The sequence below is a fragment of the Pristis pectinata genome, chromosome 5, assembly GCF_009764475.1.
Source record: "Pristis pectinata isolate sPriPec2 chromosome 5, sPriPec2.1.pri, whole genome shotgun sequence".
NCBI lineage: Eukaryota > Metazoa > Chordata > Chondrichthyes > Rhinopristiformes > Pristidae > Pristis > Pristis pectinata.
The window spans coordinates 90,173,593-90,192,609 of NC_067409.1; the positions used below are offsets into that span (position 1 = coordinate 90,173,593).

Sequence of the window (19,017 nt, forward strand, 5' to 3'; positions counted from 1 at the left end):
CCAGCTCCTACCAAACTTCAATCACTGACCACTCAGACCCAATCCTCCAGAAATCCTAATCTTACACACCCTTCTCATGCTCTGATCTATACCCACATCCACTCCCTGTCCCAGAGCCATAATCTCCTGCCACTTTCGATGTTGAGATAATCCCACCGGTGAAAGAATGTCAAATGAAGGGGCACAGTTACAAGATTAGGGAGCGGCCATTTAAATTTGAGGTGCACAGGATCTTCTTGCGGAGAGCAGTGAATCTCTAAAATTTTGAACTCCAAAGGGTTTTGGAGGCTAGGTCAGTGGGGGTACTTAAAGAGGAAGTAGACAAGTTTTTGGAAGATCAGGGAATTGACTCCGAGGAAAAGATAAGGTCTGGGACAGATCAGTTGAAAATATATTTAATGATGGGGTAGGCTTGAGGGGTCAAGTGGCCTACTTCTGCTCCTATTTTCTTATGTTTTCCCCACCAAGTTCAGGCCTCTATCAGGACTCCAATTATAAACTGTGCTCTCCCCACCAAGACCCCCACCACCCCCAATCCCCCCACCACCACCTCAACTCAGTTCTGAATCTCCTGTATCCTCCTGCAGCACATGAAGGTAAACTATAACAAGCAATCAATCAAAACTGGGCCTTGGGCAATACTGGACTCTTCACTAACAGGCTCAGAACCAAAGTAGTCATTGTCCAGCCGCACAACAACCCTTGGGGCACTTTTAAAGATGCACAGTTTCTTAGCCCACGCGTGCTGGAGTCAGATCCTGTGGCCATGAATCAGAAGAATTTAAACTAAATGGAGCATGAAGCAAGGGAGCTCAAGTCTATGAAAAAGATATATTTGTGCAGAATAACAGATGAAGTGACAGTACAAGGATCAAAAAATTACACAGGAGGAAACTGAAGGTGAAACTTAAGTGCTGCAAATCAATCTTAACATGATAGTAAAAATGTCAAAAGAATTGTTGAGAGAAGGATCAAACTCTTTAAGTATTCTAAGCCAATTACATCAGCTTGGAGCCAAAGGGAACCCAAGCTGAAGCAGCAGGTGAACAAGTAAATCTGGGAAATCTGAATTGGAATTGACAGTAGGAAGTGGAACTTCTCACCATAGGACTAACAGAGGGTTAAACAATAATATCAAGGACACAAAAGTCAAGTAGACGCTTGCCCTACCACTGTGCAGATTTACAGGTTGGCTGTAAACCAAAAATGAATACCATGGGACGAAACTGAACAGAATAAAGCATACTGGAATATATATTGTAGATAATATTAATGAATGGTGTAATGCAAAACACATGACTTTAAGAACCTTGGGCAAAAATACTGAATACACACTTGGGAGATTGTTTGATTAATTAAACTGAATGATTGAGATATAGTATACAATATATATTTAATTATATGAAGCAATGTGGCAGATACCTAGTGTGTATGTATGTATGTATGTATAAGTGTGTATATATAAAATATATATATATATTGTATATAATATGAATTACTAGGTATCTGCCACATAGCTTTTTAAAGGGTTACCTGATTTAATGAATTTGCAATTAAGATTTCATGATGAGCAGCAGGGAACTTTTATAAAACCTAATTGAGGTAATTATCTTAAGCAATGATTATTAGCTGCTTAATTCAAGTGTAGCTGCACAGGATTAGGTGGAAGACATATTCTGCAAGAGCAGATTTTATGCATGTGATGGTAAGTCAAACAATATTAAATCATTTGGAGTTCTTTGATTTTTTTAAAAATTAGTTGTTTGGTAATATTTAATCTTTAATGTTATGTTCACAAGTTTGAATTTGCCTATTACTGTTGAGCTTCCTGTTTGTTCCCATTAGTATAAGTTGATCCAATACTTTAAGATAATTCTGGAAGGTGATGAATTGATTTGGATTCTGTGCCATTAATAAGGGCTAAAAATTTAGTAACTTGAATAGGGTAGGAATCCTAACTGGTTGGATAAAATTTACTAAAGGGGAAGAGACTTGTAAGTTAGGAGCTGACTGTTCTTTCCCAATCTTATTCATTTGTGAGCAGTTTCAATAAGATTAACTAATCTCCATAACTAAATGTTACTATATTTAGAAGTGGGGTGAAGGAGGGGGATAATTTTCTCCAACAGACAAAGCACACTGGGGAAATTCCATTTTGAGGAAACTTCAGCTTGGATCTTATTGAGGCAAAGTAATTTAGTCTCCTAGACTTGGATGGGAATGTTCACCTGTGAATCTGGTTTCTGAATGTTAGTCAAAAAGCTATGTTATGACTGATAGCGATACTGAGATTGGACTTGGTTTTACCATCTATTGTAATGTTCCTTCTAAATCACATGTTATCCTGAATCAGAAAGTTGTGGTGTCTCCAGGATTACTGCGTCAAAATCTTGAAAGTTCCTAACCTTGTCACACTGACTAGAGTCACTTGCCCACCATTACTTTGACCATTAAGAATGAGCAACCAATCTTAGCCAGCAATGTCAACACCTCATAAAAAGTGTTTAAGAACATTGACAATGGTTTGAGTTACTAGGAGCTTTAAGTTCTGAGCTGAAATAATGCCATCAAATGATATTCCCAGTAGGCAGAATTTCCTTGGACAAACCAAAGGAGGTGATTGAGGGTAGAGTTGTGAATATTGTCTACATTGGATTTCAGTAAGGCATTTGACTAGGTCCCTCATGGTTGGCTCATCCAGAAGATTGAGATGCATGGGATCCATGGTGACTTGGCTGTTTGCTTTTGGAATTGGCTTGCCCATAGAAGACAGGGTAGTGGTCAATGGGACTTATTCTGGCTGGAGGTCCGTGACTCATGGTGTTTCACAGGAATCTGTACTGGATCCTTTGCTGTTTGATATATAAATGACTTGGATGAAAACGTGGATGGGTGGGTTAGTAAGTTCACAGCTGATACAAAGATTGGTGGCATTGTGGATAGTGGGAAAGATTGCCAAAGGATACAGTGGAATATAGATTAGTTGAAGATATGGATGGAGAAGTAGCAGATGGAGTTTAATCCACCTAAGTGTGAGGTCTTACACTTTGGGAGATCAAATGTGGGACAGTACACAGTTAATGGCAGGACTCTTAACAGTGTTGATGCACAGAGGGATCTTGAGGTCCAGGTCCATAGCTCCCTGAAAGTGGCTGCACAAGTTGATAGAGTGGTAAAGAAGATGTATGGCATGCTTGCCTTATTAGTTGAGCACTGAGTTCAAGAGTCAGGAAGTTATGTTGCAGTTTTATAAAATTCTGGTTAGGCTGCATCTGGAGTATTGCATTCAATTCTGGTTGCCCCATTACAGGAAGGATGTGGAGGATTTGGAGAGGGTGCAGAGAGGTTTACCAGGATGCTGCCTGGATTACATGGCATGTACTATATGGAGAGGTTGGATAAACTTGAGTTGGTCTCTATGGATTAGTGAAGGCTGAGGGGAGACCTGATAGAAATTTTATATTATGAAAGGCATAGATAGACAGCTGATATCTTTTTCCCCATAGTTGAAGTGTCCAATGCTAGAGGGCATGCATTTGAATTGAGAGGCTATAAGTTCAAAGGAAATGTGTGGGCAGGTTTTTTTTCAATGGTGGGTGCCTGGAATGCGCTGCAAGGGGTGGTAGTGGAGGGAAATATGATAGAGGTATTTAAGAGGTTCTTATGTAGAGAATGGAGGGAATATAGGCATTGTGCAGGTAGAAGGAATTTGTTTAGTTAAGTGCTTAATAACTAGTTTTAAGTAGTTTGGCATGACATCATGGAATGAAGGGCCTGTTCCTCTGCTGTACTGTTCTATGTAACCTTCCCTGAGTGTCCAGCACTTTTGGGGAGAACCCACAAGGTAAAAGAGGAATGTGAATTTTGCGGAGTTCCCAAAGGCAGGACAGAACCTGAAACTGTGAGGCGGCAGCACTAACTTGCTGCTCCACCATATTGCCTTGCAGCAACTGGGATGCAGCGATTATTGGCAGAAGGTGAGGTGTTGGGATTGGCTACTTCAACAAAGGCTCACTGGATATGATGTGATAATAGTTGTGATGGATTAGTCCATGGATTAAGCTGATACCGTTGAGTATGCAATAAGCCTGTTCATATTTTATTGAAAAGATTTTTTTGATGTTTCATTAGCAGACGGTTGAAATACTTGTGACATCTTGTGGGCGGCACGGTAGCATAGCGGTTAGCACAACGCTATTACAGCGCCAGCGATCGGGGTTTGATTCCCGTCGCTGTCTGTAAGGAGTTTGTGCGTTCTCCCGTGTCTGCATGGGTTTCCTCCGGGTGCTCCAGTTTCCTCCCACATTCTTAAAAAAAGACGTACGGGTAGGTTAATTTGGGGGTTTAAAATGGGCAGCGCGGACTCGTTGGGCTAGAAGGGCCTGTTACCATGCTGTAAATAAAATTTAAAAAATTAAAAAAAAATCTTTTTCTGACGTATAGTTCAAGTTTATTGTTGTCATTTGGCATACATACCCAGGGTATAAATACCATGAAAATTAGCTTTTTACAACAGCACAGTACATTACAAACATAAGTTAACATATTATTGTAAATATAATTACAATACATTGTAAATAATCCGCTGGTTAAAGAAATCAGCTATTCTACCTGAAGGGGCTTAACTTGCAGAAGGATGAATAAAATTGGCATATAAACCTATTTCAGTTCTGACTGGGGAGAGATCAACTAAGAATTCTCTGAGATTGACACTGTATTTGGGTCCTTGAGCATGTCCACTTATTTTGCAGGAATGGAATAATGTTGAACTTTGTTCCTCTTTCGGAATAACTGGATTTTTGCATGTTGGGAGATGGCGACCTCTACTGATGTCAGTCATAACTGCAAGTGGCTCCTCAGCATTCCATGCTCTTACATTTGTGGGCACTGAATCTCCTGTGATGTTTGAGATTTTGTAATTTGATCTGGTGTTCACTGTTTTAAAGGTTTCCTGGACTGGTATGACTACTGAAACAAACAGGCTGAGGTAGAATTTAAAATGAAAGCCACACACTTCACAATTGTCTTTGTGGCTGTTTTAATGTTTGATTTGGATGCAATAATGACATTTTTTAAATAGTACAATTAACACAAGCATTAATTTATTCTGAATTTGCATTAAGTCCTTGTGGCACAGTGGTGTAGCGTTGCTGTATTGATCTAAATTTGAAACTTAATCAACTACTGTATGGCAACTTGAGAAATTGAATTCTCCAAGTTTTCAATCCAGACACCTGAGCTCTCAGTTGCAATAAGAGGAAAAATCTACACCATCTGGTTCAGTAATGTCCTTTTTGCACCTCGTCGGTCCAATGACTCTTATCCCACACCATGACTGAGTCTTGCCCGGCTCTCTGAAGTGGCTTGGCAAACTGTTCAATTGAATCAAACACCGACTGTGGCAGTTGATGAAGAGTTGCTCTGTACTCCAACGCGATCAGACAATAAATATTGACCTTGCCAACGACACGCCTCAAAGCTTTTTTTAAACTGACAGGGAGGAAGGAAATAAGTAAAAGTATCTGTTGTCAAGCAGGTAGATGCACTCTGCAAATGTAAACTGCTACTGTGTTCTTTTCCAAATCTGATGATAAAAGCATTGTAATGTCAGGTGTGCAGAATAAGTTTCCCACTGGGTATTTTACATTCTAACACTTGCAAATTTTCCCTGCTTCTGATATGTGAATAATATTGATCTTTTTGCAATTTGAATGTTTGTGGATACATTTCCAATCTTTTGACCTTTTATTAGTGGTCTATTCCAAATCTTTTCAGTGCACTTCCAATCACACTTAATGTGCAAGTAGCAGTTCATTGATATGTACCTTGGTAAACTTCTGAACAATAAAGGCAGAAGATGGAAAAATCAATTTTAAGTGGTAGGTGTGTACAGAATAGTCTAGTTATTTGTGTATTCAAACCATTAAAACCTCTTTTTCTAGTTGATCATTAAACAGCTCTCTGTAGTATCATTGCCTGCAACTGCATGCAATGTTGGAAATCCTTTGCGGACAACTACCATAGTAAAAATCCAGGCCTTGGACAGGAAATCCACAGATTGTATGGCATGGACAAGCTGGATAACTATTCCAAGGTTCAGTATTTATCTCTGGAATGGTTGTATGTGGATGAAGGGACCTGAAATTGTTTAATGTTTCTAATTAGCCCGTTCTTTCTTTTTGGTTTAAGATCCTACTGTTAGTGTACTTGATCCAGCCTTTTTGGGTATGTGGCATGATACATTTGTAACACCTGTCCTCGAGGCAATTGATAATTCTTGGATCTTGGCTTCCTCTCCTGAGCTGCTAATATTTTTCCAGATATAGTAAGTTTTGATATGAACTTTCCTTAATCAAATAAATGGATTCCATCTGCAGTTTAGAATGTGTATTTTTCTTTATAATGCTAGTTGATGTTAAGTTGGCTTGTTAAGTGCCAAGCCATGAAGGGCCTTGAATGAGTCTGATAATGTTGAAATTACCTGCTGGTTGGTGTCAACATAACGTGATGATGCATATGAAGTATAATGTACTCATTGGCTCCAGCTATTCTACTAAAGCTAAGACTACATTGACTTTTATCATAGTTTGAGGCTTGGTAAGTGCTCTGATAAGTACTCTGTAGAATGCTGGAGGGCATTTGGAATGACTTGGGCCTGGCACATGTGTTAAAAGCATCCTGGCAATTTTGTGGAGAAATAGCAGTAGGGTCCAAACTGAATTATCCTCATTTCTCAGGAAAATCCAGGCTTTGGACAGAAATCCATCAGCAATGGCAGGAAAAGTATTTTTCTTGTTGCTGAAATTGCTGTTTTTAAAAAAAAATTACACAATATTTGCAATGTTTGTCAATTCTGGCCCCAATATTCACAATTTTGTTTCTAATTTATCTTAATGTGAACAGTTTTGGATCACTGTCTGGAGAGGAAGTGGCTTATATCTGAGATGGGGATGTGAACTAGTCACTGGGGTATTTGTATAAATAAGTTTCTACTTTTGGCTTGGATAAGCAGAGAATGCTTATGTCTTGACGTCCTGGGCAAGATCACCTGGGATCCATCTGCTGCCCAATTTGCCACCAACAGAGTCCACCTGTTAAGCACAGAGGAGCTGACCCTCTTGTGTCTGAGTTGTCCCACAGAGTGATGTGGGTTTGAATGGTGATTGGACCTCGGATGGAATACCTTAATGTCCTGCCTCTAAAAACACTTAAACTGTTCCTATAGACTTTTTTTAATTTAACCATTAAAATCATCTTTAATGTAGTAGAAATTTAATGACATTAAAATATGTAAACCTTTTTTATTTCAATACATTAGCCACCCCTAGTCAAATGACTGAGGTGCTTCTTGGGCCAGCCATCTCTTAGCATTAAGCTGAATGCTGGATTCCTTTGATCAGTAGATCAACGTTCTGATACTGCATTTTATTTTTATTTATTTTAAATTTTATTTTATTTTACAGTGTGGTAACAGGCCCTTCCAGCCCAATGAGTCTGTGCCGCCCATTTTAAACCCAAATTAACCTACCCGTACGTCTTTGCAATGTGGGAGGAAACTGGAGCACCCGGAGGAAACCCACACAGACACGGGAGAACGTACAAACTCCTTACAGCAATGGGAATCGAACCCTGATCGCTGGCGCTGTAATAGCGTCGCGCTAACTGCTACGCTACCGTGCCGCCCCATGTTGTAGTGAGTCCAGCAACAAAGTGAGATGTCGGATGCACCAACATTTCAGTGTGCAGAATCAGAAGAAAGTGGCAGGAAGCTGACGGTTCTCAATGGAACTGCCTGCTCGTGTGACCCAGCACAACTTTAAGTGTACATTGTATCTTTTAGCAAAATAGGACCAAAGGTGTATACACTAAAGATTTTGCACTGTTTGGCCAGAACTCTATTTTCATTTTTGTTGGTTTATGGTCACTGCATAGTCTACCAAATAAATAGCAGAGTTCTGAGCTTTTACATTGATGCTAATCAATTATATCCAATTCATTAGGAGAACTGCAGTAATAAAACTGATAATTTGTGCAAAAGCTCCACCATTATGCAGTATCCAGTCACATCCCAATAGGGAATTTATCATCCATGTAACCAATATAATATTCCTTTTTTCAACCACCTACCACCTTGTATATTGGTGTTAATAACTGAAGTTGAGATGTCAGTGCATACCAGACCCTTGCAATCTGGCCATGTTTTTCCCACTCCCTATCCTAAACCCAAATTATTTACCATGCTCCATTGTTAGAGACCCTCTGATCACTTAAAAAAAAGTTCACTGCTATTCATCCTGTTTCTTCATTTTGAATGTCATTATCAAAATGTCCTACAACTTCTGATGGTCCCAACTTTGTTTACAAGATTGTTTTCACATTGGTGTATTCACTAGGTGTTCTGCTCTCTTGCATCTTCAATGATCCATTCCACTAAAGTGCCTATCATTCCTTGCAATGAATTAACCAAAAATTGGCAATTTGGTGTGTTAGCAGCAAATTAAAATTCAGTCAAAGTGTGTGCATGTACATTGAAGGACAAGGGAATTAAAAATATTGGGCACTGGAGCTGTAAATATGTGGGAAATGAGCAGTGGGTGGTTAATCTGACAATTGGGCCCAATACACAGCATTTTACAACTTCTGCCTCCACAGATGCTGCTTGACCTGAGTTCTTCCAGCATTTTGTGTTCCAATACACAGCAAGTTGGATGTCGTATATTTAAAGAAGGAAAATGTTAAGCTAGCATCAAAGGTGTTACTATTGTTGCCCTCCCCAAACATCAACATCCCATGCTCACTATTTACCAGAACTGGAATTTGGCTATATGGCTGGGTTTTGATGGCAAATCACTTGTCATTAGTCTTCCCAAAACATTTCCCTGTAGGCACAAATCTGGAGTGTGATTAACTCCCTTTTTCTTGGGTAATCCCTTGGAATTGAGAATCACTGCCTCTTGTGGGTTCAATGATAACTGAGGGAACTACAGACTCTTCCACAGATGGTCAGGTGGGTAGTTTGAGATAGCCTGCTGTTTTGCTTGGGGCTATGGTGCTCCCAAAGTATTGCCTGTTCTCCAGTACCATTTTTGTGTGTTCTTTCTCCACACCAATCACGCACCAGAGATTCCCAGGTGTTGGTGGATGTGTTGTATTTCTTCAAGGGGGCTTTGAGCATATCTTTAAACCTCTTCCTCGATCTGCCTGATGATCTTTCTCTTGGGACTCTGATGTCAGATATGCAAAGTGGTCTGATCGATGCAGCTGACTTGGTGTAACTAGGGCCTCTAAACTCTTGATGTTTGATCTGAGAGTGGACTTGATAAACTGCTCACTGAGTGCAGCTCCAATAACACCTGAGCTCAAATCTACAGGACCTGTTGGTTTGCTTGATTAACACATAGTTGCAATGTGTTCAACCAACAGGTTACCCCACGGCCGGACTTCAGCATCACCAGATTGGACAAAGTCGGCTGTATTGTGGTCACATCTCCCATTTCTTCCAATTTTATGACCATTTCTAAATACAATTCTGTGTAACATTTTGAAATGGTTATTTATCCTTTCAGCAATTTGAAAACTTTTGATCTAAATGTATTTTTAATAAGACCCATCTGAGAACAGTTCACACCAAACAACTGCCATTTACTAATTGATGCTTTGTTTCAATAAATGCAGTCAAGACTCAGAATAAAGATATTTTCTTAAAAGATTGAGATGCCTCTCCCACCAGAAGACTATCGGCAAAGCTAGCATTAATTGTCTATTCATCTATTCCTAATTGCCCACAAAACGGTTGTGTAGGGGAGAGGGGTGGGGTGGAGGGAGATAGTTAGTGGAGGTGATGAGAAGTCATTTTTAAACAGATGCAGTTTGTGTTAAAGGTAATCCACAGTGCTGATTGCAGTTGTTGGCAATGGAGTTCATGTATCTTCAACTAGTGAAAAGGCCTCACAATGTTTCTAAGTTAGGAAACATCTGTGTGTGACTTAGAGTATATGTAGGTGATGGCATACATATTTATATTTTTTAAAAAGTTGAGAGATTTTGAATTAATTCCAGAGCTTCATATCTAGATGGCTGGTCAGCCAGGCGCGAATGGTGGTGTCAAAAAGTAGGACAAGAGACGGAGGGAAGCTCCACGCAAAATAGAGCTGGAGGAAATAAATAGGAAGAATCCCAACCATGGAGAGAAGTGAACAGGAGTACTGTAAAATTTGAGAGAGTGAATTGGAAAGCATTAATCCAATTCAATTCATGGTTGGAACCCAGAAATGAGTATGGTATCGCTTAAAGCATGCCATCGGTATTACTTCTAAACCTATTCTTGCAGTGAGGTCTGTAGAAACCTTCAGACTTGGAAGATTGTCCAGGATGTTCACAGTGGATGTGCTGTTCCACTCCAGAATGCATTACACATCCTTGGCTCAAACTAAGCCTGGTATTAGCAGATGTAGCTATAACAAGATGCACACTCGAGAAGAGGCAGTAAGGGTAAAGATGAGACAACTTTCTGAGAGAGGTGACCACAGGAGAATATTGTTAGTTTAGTTCATGATATTTGAAAACAAATTTGATATTTAATATTTTACTGGAAACTTGGCTGGCTGATATTGGTGCTTTTGTTGTGCTGTCTGATGCTTGTGCTTGGACTGAAGCATTTGGTGAGGGGACGTCGCTACTTGACAATTTGTTTTTTTAAGGGATACATACTTCTGAAACTAGTGAAGCCACAATATTTTCTAAGTATAGCTCAGATGCAGGCTCTGTGGGGATTAGAGAAGATATCTCGAATTAAAAATCCAATGTTGGAATTGGGTAAGGTTTTTGTTCTTGATAACCACACCATGTATTCTATTTTCCTGGGATGTTCTAGAGGTGACTGGTTTTTCTATGACAATGCATGCCCAGGAAACTCATCCTTTACAGTGGAGTATGTCTATTGGTAAGATATTGAACAAGTGATTTGACTGCCAGCATGAAGCATAGGAGCCATTTTGGAGAGTTCAGCACTAACCCATACCAACACACAAATTTGGCAGATACACAGCTGAAACAATCAAACGAGTTAGAACTGGAGTCTATATGGGTCAGTTAAATGTAAAAGTTCCTATATTGGGTTGTTCCATCCTATAAGCATGTTGATTTATAATTCAGTGGGCTTGTATTTGGGCAACTTTCCACTGGGCATATTTAGTCATCCTCTCCAAGAAACTCATTTGTGTTCCTAAACTGTGGCAAAACACTAGGTGAAAGCAAAAATGCTCAAATCTCTGAAAGAGAGGATAATAAATTCATTTTGTGTATCATTGGCAATCTTGTTTTAATGGAAGACCCTTCCATGGAACATTTTCACAGAATGTGAAAGGGAAGTAACTTTTTTTTTCCAAATTTGGAAAAATGAGTAGCTCCAGTAGTTAATACTGGAGGAAGTATTCAATCAAATTGCAGTCTGGTCAAGGAGAAAAATATGCTAGAAGTAATTCCCAAGTAGTAATTTGATGGAAATTTAAGTTTGGTTACAGTGATTTTGACACTTATCCTAGTGCAGATTTAACAATGTGCTGATTTCCATGCAGTAATGTCATTTGAAATGACAAATGCTGATAACATCTGTAGAAAGAGTTAAACAGTGAGACCCAGGAAAGGGGTAAAAATAGCAAGATGGCTTTAAGTTGCAGAGAGGTTAGAGGAGGGATGGACTAGATTTAAAAAAAAAATAATTTCTGATAAGGTATTGACCAAAACCCTCTTCCACAAGAGACATTCCCTTTGTCCTTTAGTTTCCTCTCTGCAGCTGACAATTAGTAATATCATTTGCATGGGGATAGTGACATTTCATCCACCTGCTGCCAGCTTACCTCTTCCATACTGCTCAGTAAGGTGGCGGGAGGAATGAAATATTGTGTGTACCTATTGATACTATTTATTATCTTGGTTTAGTAACAGGTTAGCCTGATCAAATTTCTCCTGGGAGAAAGTTGCACTTTGATCATGTGACCAGAAATACTATACTGCAAAAGCTATCTTCTCTGATTTCTAGCCTTTTCATGGCAGCTGTACACCTTGCTTAGACCCAAGGGCAGTAATGTGAACCACTACAATCCCAGTGTTGACCCTGATTTGTCCAGTTCAGAGTTTTTCCTGGACTGTGTCTCCAAGCAGAACCATGCAGATCATTGGGAAATTTAAAGCAGAATATGCAATGTTGTCATTTGCAAAGCGTTGGAGCAGATAGTGTGAATGCAATAAATGGAAGCTAGTCAAACAGTGGGGAAGTAGTTGGGTATATTAACGAGCTTGGACAAAAGCTGGGCTGAGGCTCCAATAAATACTTATGAAAATATGATGGATTTGTTTGTGTATTAATGGGGTAAACCTGCTTCTGACAGCCATGCGTTCTTTGGGCAACGGTCAGATGAAGGAGCAATTGGCTTATATGGGTGCTGAAAGAGCTCTCCATAAATCTGAGTTCACAAATTGAGTGGATAAAGGCAAAGGAGGGAGGGTAATTTGGTAGGGGAAAGGGAAAAAAGACTCAAAACAAAATCTACCATTCCTGATGCCACCTCGTACTGCCACTAGGTGGTGCAGGCGGTATGGTAGCTGGTCATCGCTTCTAATTTACTGGGTTACAGCAGGTTGAAGAACGCCAGTTTCCTAGCCTGGGATGCATTGACAGTCCATTGGTAACTGTCGCCCACACCCGCGCCAAGGGTGTTTATAACGAATATACCAACGACTTTGAAAATCTAATCTCCAAGTCCCTAGATCATAGCGTAAACTATAATTTCAAAACGCATATGAAATTTTAACTTGAATAGTAAATTCGCTGGAACTAATAAAACTGCAATATTTTTCTGATAAGTTATTAGTCCAATTGCACCTGCTGATTTTTGGTGAAACCCCAACTTCCAATTATGTGATGCTGAATCGAAAATTTATTGAATGGGGGTTTCTTCGGCAAACTTAAAATTAATATTTTAAAAAAACAAACCCAGGTGCTGAAGCAGCAGCGACGGAAAAGTAAACCAGCAGTAACTGGGGGTCGGGGACACAAACTTGTTCACTGCAAAAGGCCCTGCGCATCGCTCCAAGCGTGGCTGGTGACCTGCCGGCTGCAGCCTCCTGAACTCGCCGAGTTCAACAGCTGGGGGGCGCTGAGTGGCCGATGCTGATCGCTCGGCCTGGCGGTGCGGAAGCCGCTCGCTGTCTACTCTCCTGCGGAGAAGGGCTGATGGATGGATTGATGGAAGGAGGGGGAGCTCTTCGCCCTTCTCTCTCCAGATTTGGGATTAGCTGAGTTGCTGCGGCAGGAGCCGGTGTGACCGTACTGCGAAAAGCCCTCTGCTGGGCTGGCTGGCTGGCTAGGAAACGCACTTATCTTTCTCCTTCTCTCTCTCTGTTTATGGACAGGCCATGGCCACCTTGGTCTGCAGGGTCCAGTTCCTCGATGACACCGATCCGTTCAACAGCACCAACTTTCCAGAGCCCACCCGCCCCCCGCTCTACACTTTCCGGCAGGACATCTCGCTCATCAATCAGATCCCCGGGTTGCACCGACTCCTGCAGGCTCCGCACAAGGTGAGACACCGGCGGGGGGAGGCTGGCGGCGGCCGTTGTCTGGTGGCCGGGGGTGATCCGGCTGTGCTGGTGGTGCGTGTAGCTGATACTGGGATTTTCTCGGTGGTGGGCAATTGATCAGGGCAATGTGGGGATTTTTTGTTTGGAGTGTGGGTTATGTTAGGTGTTTTGTATTTATTATTACCTTGTATACCGTTTACTCCGCGAGCAATTTCATTGCATTCTGGTGTACACGACAATAAACTAATCCTGTATCCTTTGCCATTGTGGGGAGGTTACATGGGAGCGGGGTTGTTGGTTACTATGTGGCGTGTGATTTGAATTCTGTGGTGGGATGTCAACGTGATTTTTTTTTTGTTGTTTTCCCAGAGAGTTATGTTGAGCTATTGATTTTGGGCTCTGTGCCGGAGACGTACAGTGAACGGTCAATCAGCAGCCGGTCATGCTGATGGCTCCCCGTTGAAGTCCGGGGAGATGGTTTTTAGACTGCGGGTTGATGCAGAGCTCCGAGCGGGGGCCACCGCACTGCGGGATCGGGTCTGCGGCGCTGTGCTGGTCTGATCCGCCGGCTCAAGGTGACATGAGGTTCTCGGGGCTGGGCAGGGAGCAATGGGCACCAAGGTGGACATTGCCTCGGCCGCCTGCTGCCCGGAATGGGCTATCGGCTGTAGACTGACCGAGCAGGGCTGCTGCGGGATCTGCGCAGCTGAGAAAGCCGTTGCACATCCCGTCATAAAGACTCCTTCTTCTCTTCCCATCAATTCTCTTAACAAACTCTCCAGTTTTTAAGTGGTTCCAGTGACAGGTTCCAATGCCCTTCTGTATTCCTGGGCACTTAATCTCCCTCCCTCCCTTCTAACTCCGGTTTACACCCGCCGCATCCGGATCGCCTCTCGCAACGTTAACCTAATAAAACCTACATCTGCTTTGTGGGTGAATGACCCACCTGTTTCTCCAAGTGCCGGGGGGTGGTGGTAAAGACTTTGGAGACCCTCTTCCCCGATCCAATAGGTAGCGGGTTCGTGGACCCTTGGGACATGGAAGTGTTCAGTTTCTCTTTGCAATTAAGCACTTTGCCAGTACTTTTCGCTCTGCCTAACATTTTATCAGGAGGGTGTGCACTATTAAGTACTCGAGTAGCTGTGGCTCAGCAGCCTCCCCGCTCTGTTCCAAGCACCACCTGTATATTTGCAGTCTCTGGGTGCTGGGGCCGGTGTCTCGTTTCCAATCCGGACGTTAAAGCTTCTTGGTCATGGTGCGACCTAGAGCATTTTTAGCAGGAAACACAAAAGAGGACTATTATTATTAAGTTGCGCACGGCATTTGTTTTGCAGCCCAGACAAAACTGCGAATCACACTTGCGTCGTCACTTGTGTTAGCGCAAACTGAAGAAACACATTGGCGTTGCTTTGTTGGATTGGCTTTTATTTGATCATATCTGGCTCGAATATCAGTGATTGGTCGCCAGGTGGAGGAGTGATTCGCCCAGGTCGAGAAAGCTTGGGATTCTTGGTGTGAAGTGGCAGATTTTCAGATGCAGGGCTCTTCAGCGGGCCTCCCAGGCAGGAGAGACAGGGGAATCGGTCAGCTTTCCTCTGACTTCTTGCTAGCTTGTGAAACCAACTGTTAAGAACAGCAGCAACACGAAGATGGGCCAGAATTTTGTTCTCTCCTCCTGAAAAGTGGGGAAGCCAGCTGAGGGTCACTGAAATAATGGATGGCTGTTTAGCCAATGTACTGGTTCATAACCGAATAACTTTTTTAGAGTTTCTAGTCTTGGATGGGGTTTGGGTGAAAGAACGGCCTTGAATTCTGTGCACAATTGGCATATGTTAGGAATAGTGGCGTTATAAAGACATAAATAGGCACTTAAGGTTCCACCAGGTGCTTCATGCTCCAAATGAAGAAAATAATGCCTGCTGTCAACGTTGTTTCACATATAACAAAGCAAGTGGAATAAATATTTTAAAAGGCTTTGCATTTTGTTATGCTGAATGTAGTAATATGTATTGTGAAGTTTAGGCTTTTTGTATTGGTGAATGTTGAGTTGATAGTAATTTTGCATTAAATTCTTATCACCCGATGTTGATAGCCTTCTATTGAAATCCCTTTTCCAGGTACAAGATAGAAATGATGCATGTTCTGCCATGGTAATAAGAACATTGTTATGTTAGTCTTGTCAGACTGCACTAGGCTTGTGCTCTTGTCACATTGGATGCAGCCCAATCTCTTGTAAGAAGACCTATCATTATCCTTGCAAGTCATCCAGAAATGTACTGTATGAAGTTGCAAAGAGTTCAGCAGAAGCATACAAATATAAGCATCATTGGCATTAAACTGCCCTGCTCCCTTCCTTTGTTCCTCTTCCTCAGTTTTCCACTACAAGACAAACTTTGACCAGGCTGAAATAAAAACAGAGAATGTTGGAAATACTTAACAGAAGAGGCAGCATCTCTGGTGAGAAACAGTTAATGTTTTGGGGCAATAACCTACCATCACAATTTTTGTTCTCCCTCCGAATATCTCCTTTGACCTGCACTACTTTTCTGCTCCCTTGAAGTATCCTGAAGCATTTTTTAAAATGTAAATTACATTGATGAAATTGTCAAATACGAGCCCCTGACCACATAAGATATAATGTACAAGATGCATTGGTCGTTTTGATATCATTGTTGCTTTACTGAAAAGTTGTTTGGCTTTGGAAAGGATGGGTATTAGTTGTGATATGTAAGAATTGGGCCAAGATCCTTTTTTTGCTGTCCAACACCATCTTGGAAGCATCATGATTGCTTATTGCCAGACATCACAATTGGAGACTGTCTCTGCTACCAGGGTCAGACAATAAATGTGGTTTTGGCAACAAAATATAAAAAAAAAATTGGCTGTTTCCTTTTTGTTAAAACAAACATTGACCTGTGTCGACCATATTTTAACCTTCTCTTCTTCCCCCCCCCCCCCCAACAGCAGTTTCTGAATGACCACAACTGAGTGCTGTAAAGTCTTTCATGTATGTTGTGTAATAGTTGCATGAACTCCTGCACCTTTTCCCCAGTCCCTCCACATCCCCTCCCATTCCCAGTACCGAATGTGAATGTGTAGCTCCCACTTCTATTGCAAATTTTTCTGGCTATTGTAGTGTATAAATGACATTAATGTTGTTACAATACACTGGACTCTCCATCCTTTGTCTCTTTTGAATGTTTTCTGGAGGTTATGATTTTTTTGTTGCGTGAGCTCAAATGGTTCTTAGTTTCTTGTTATAAAGTGAGAGAGATGCACAGTGGCAAAGCCTCTGATCCAAGGGCAAAGTTTGATCTTGACTTGTGTGTGCAGTTTGCAGGTTCTCCCTGTGACTGTGTGGGTTTCCCCTAGGTGGTCTGATTTCCTTCCACATCCTGAAGATATGTTGGTAATTAATTAGCCACTGTAAATTAGCCCTTAGTGTGGTTAAGTTGCAAAAGCATCGAAGGGGAGTTGATGGGCATGTGAACGAGAACAAGTTGCAGGAGTACAGGGAAATGAAGAGAGGAGGTGTAGGATTGTTCTGGGAGCTGGCATGGCCCAAATGGGCCAATGTGTTGTTTTGCATAAATAAGCAAGTTGACACTTCAGTGGATTTGCCAGTAAGCCTTAAAATGAAAGACTTGACGTCTTTTTCTTAAATTTTCTCAACTCCAACTTTCCCGACTCTGTCATTTGGCTAGGGTATCCAGCATCTTGCCCAAGTGGCCATTCCATACGACCCTAACCCTGCTATATGTTTACTGCAAAAGACGTGAAAACAAACAGCAGTGCCCATGTCTTATGTTTTCCTACAGCAAGAGTCATTGGATAACGATTTGAGTGAAGAAACTGCCCATCGTAACTCTGTCCTAAGGCAATGAGCATCCAATTCCAGTTAGAACGTTTGGCTATGATGTTGCTAATGTGAGTCTTTCGTGACCAATTAACTAGAAATTGGATATTTTGGCAAGTGTTAGAATGTGAATTTGGGAAAACCCAACTGTTTGCTCCTACCCTAGCAATAGGCCGACTTCACTGCTCTTGAAGTGCTTTCAATAATAAAGGCTTTCTGTTAGCCTACCTTTGACTTATCAGCCTGACTTGTAATGCCTAATCAATTTGTCGAAGTGAGATAACTGGTAATTGTAGAGTCTTTATTGGTCAAGAACAACAATGCATCAGAGGCCAAAGGGGGTTAGGGAATAGGGGAGAGGGAAAAGAAAAGGACACTTAGGCAAATAAGGTGTTTTGGGGATGGCCAAAGCTTTGCTCCAGAAGGCTCAAGGAGAAACAAAGTCTCAAAGGTTGAAAAGTGGAGTGATTCCAGAACTGTTGGCCTAGATTTCTGAAATCTGAATGCCTTGGTGGAGTGAAAGAAAGTTGGGGGGAAAATAAGGTGTCCTCTTATGGAAATTTATGATAATTTACCAAAATTCTCTGGACTCTGGGCAGGTCCTGGCGGATTGGAAAACAGTGAATGTCACACCACTGTTTATAAAATCAAAAGGATGTAGGCAAAAGGCAGGTAACTATAGGCCAGTTAGCTTAATGTCTGTAGTGGGAAAATGCTTGAATCTATCATTAAGGAAGCAATAGCGAGACATCTGGATAGATGTGGTTCCATCAGGCAGACACAGCATGGATTCAGGAAGGGCAGGTTCTGTTTGACAAACTTACTGAAGTTGTTTGAGGATATAATGAGTGCAGTGAATAGTGGGGAACAGGTGGATATTGTATACTTGGCTTTCTGGAAGGCATTCGATAAGGTGATGCATAAAAGACTTGTCCATAAGATAAGTCTGCATGTTGGGGGTAAGGTATTAGCATGGATAGAGGATTGATTAACTAATAGAAGGCAGAGAGTTGGGATAAATGGGTTTTTCTCTGGTTGGCAATCAGTGGTGAGCTGCGTGCTGCAGGGGTTGGTGCTGGGCCTGCAACTGTTCACAATATACATTAAAGATTTGGAAGAGGGGACTGAATGTAGCATATCTAAGTTTGCTGATGACACTAAATTGAGTGGAAAAGCAAATTGCACCGAGGATGTGGAGAGTCTGCAGGGAGATATAGATAGGTTAAATGAGTGGGCAAGGGTCTGGCAGATGGAGTACAATGTTGGTAAATGCAAGGTCATCCACTTTGGAAGGAAAAATAGAAGATCAGATTATTATTTAAATAGTGAAAGGTTGCAGCATGCTGTTGTGCAGAGGGCCTTGGGAGTGCTTGTGCATGAATAGCGAAAGGTTAGTTTGCAGGTGCAACAGGTTATTAAGAAGGCAAATAGAATGTTGGCCTTCATTGCTAGAGGGATTGAATTTAAGAGCAGGGAGGTTATGCTGCAACTGTACAGGGTACTGGTGAGGCCGCACCTGGAGTACTGTGTGCAGTTCTAGTCTCCTTACTCGAGGAAAGATGTACTGGCTTTGGAGGTGG

The 19,017-nt window shown here is 41.6% G+C and overlaps 1 protein-coding gene across 1 annotated transcript in view; it reads left to right on the forward strand.

Moving 5' to 3' along the window:
- The first annotated feature begins 1,656 nt into the window (after nucleotides 1-1,656).
- Nucleotides 1,657-19,017, forward strand: part of LOC127570428 (FH1/FH2 domain-containing protein 3-like) — a 482,262-nt gene continuing 464,901 nt past the window's right edge. Inside the window, 2 exon segments of the mRNA XM_052016002.1 lie at nucleotides 1,657-1,705; nucleotides 13,414-13,581. Of these exon segments, the coding sequence (XP_051871962.1) occupies nucleotides 1,694-1,705; nucleotides 13,414-13,581 (180 nt within the window). The 5' untranslated portion in view covers nucleotides 1,657-1,693.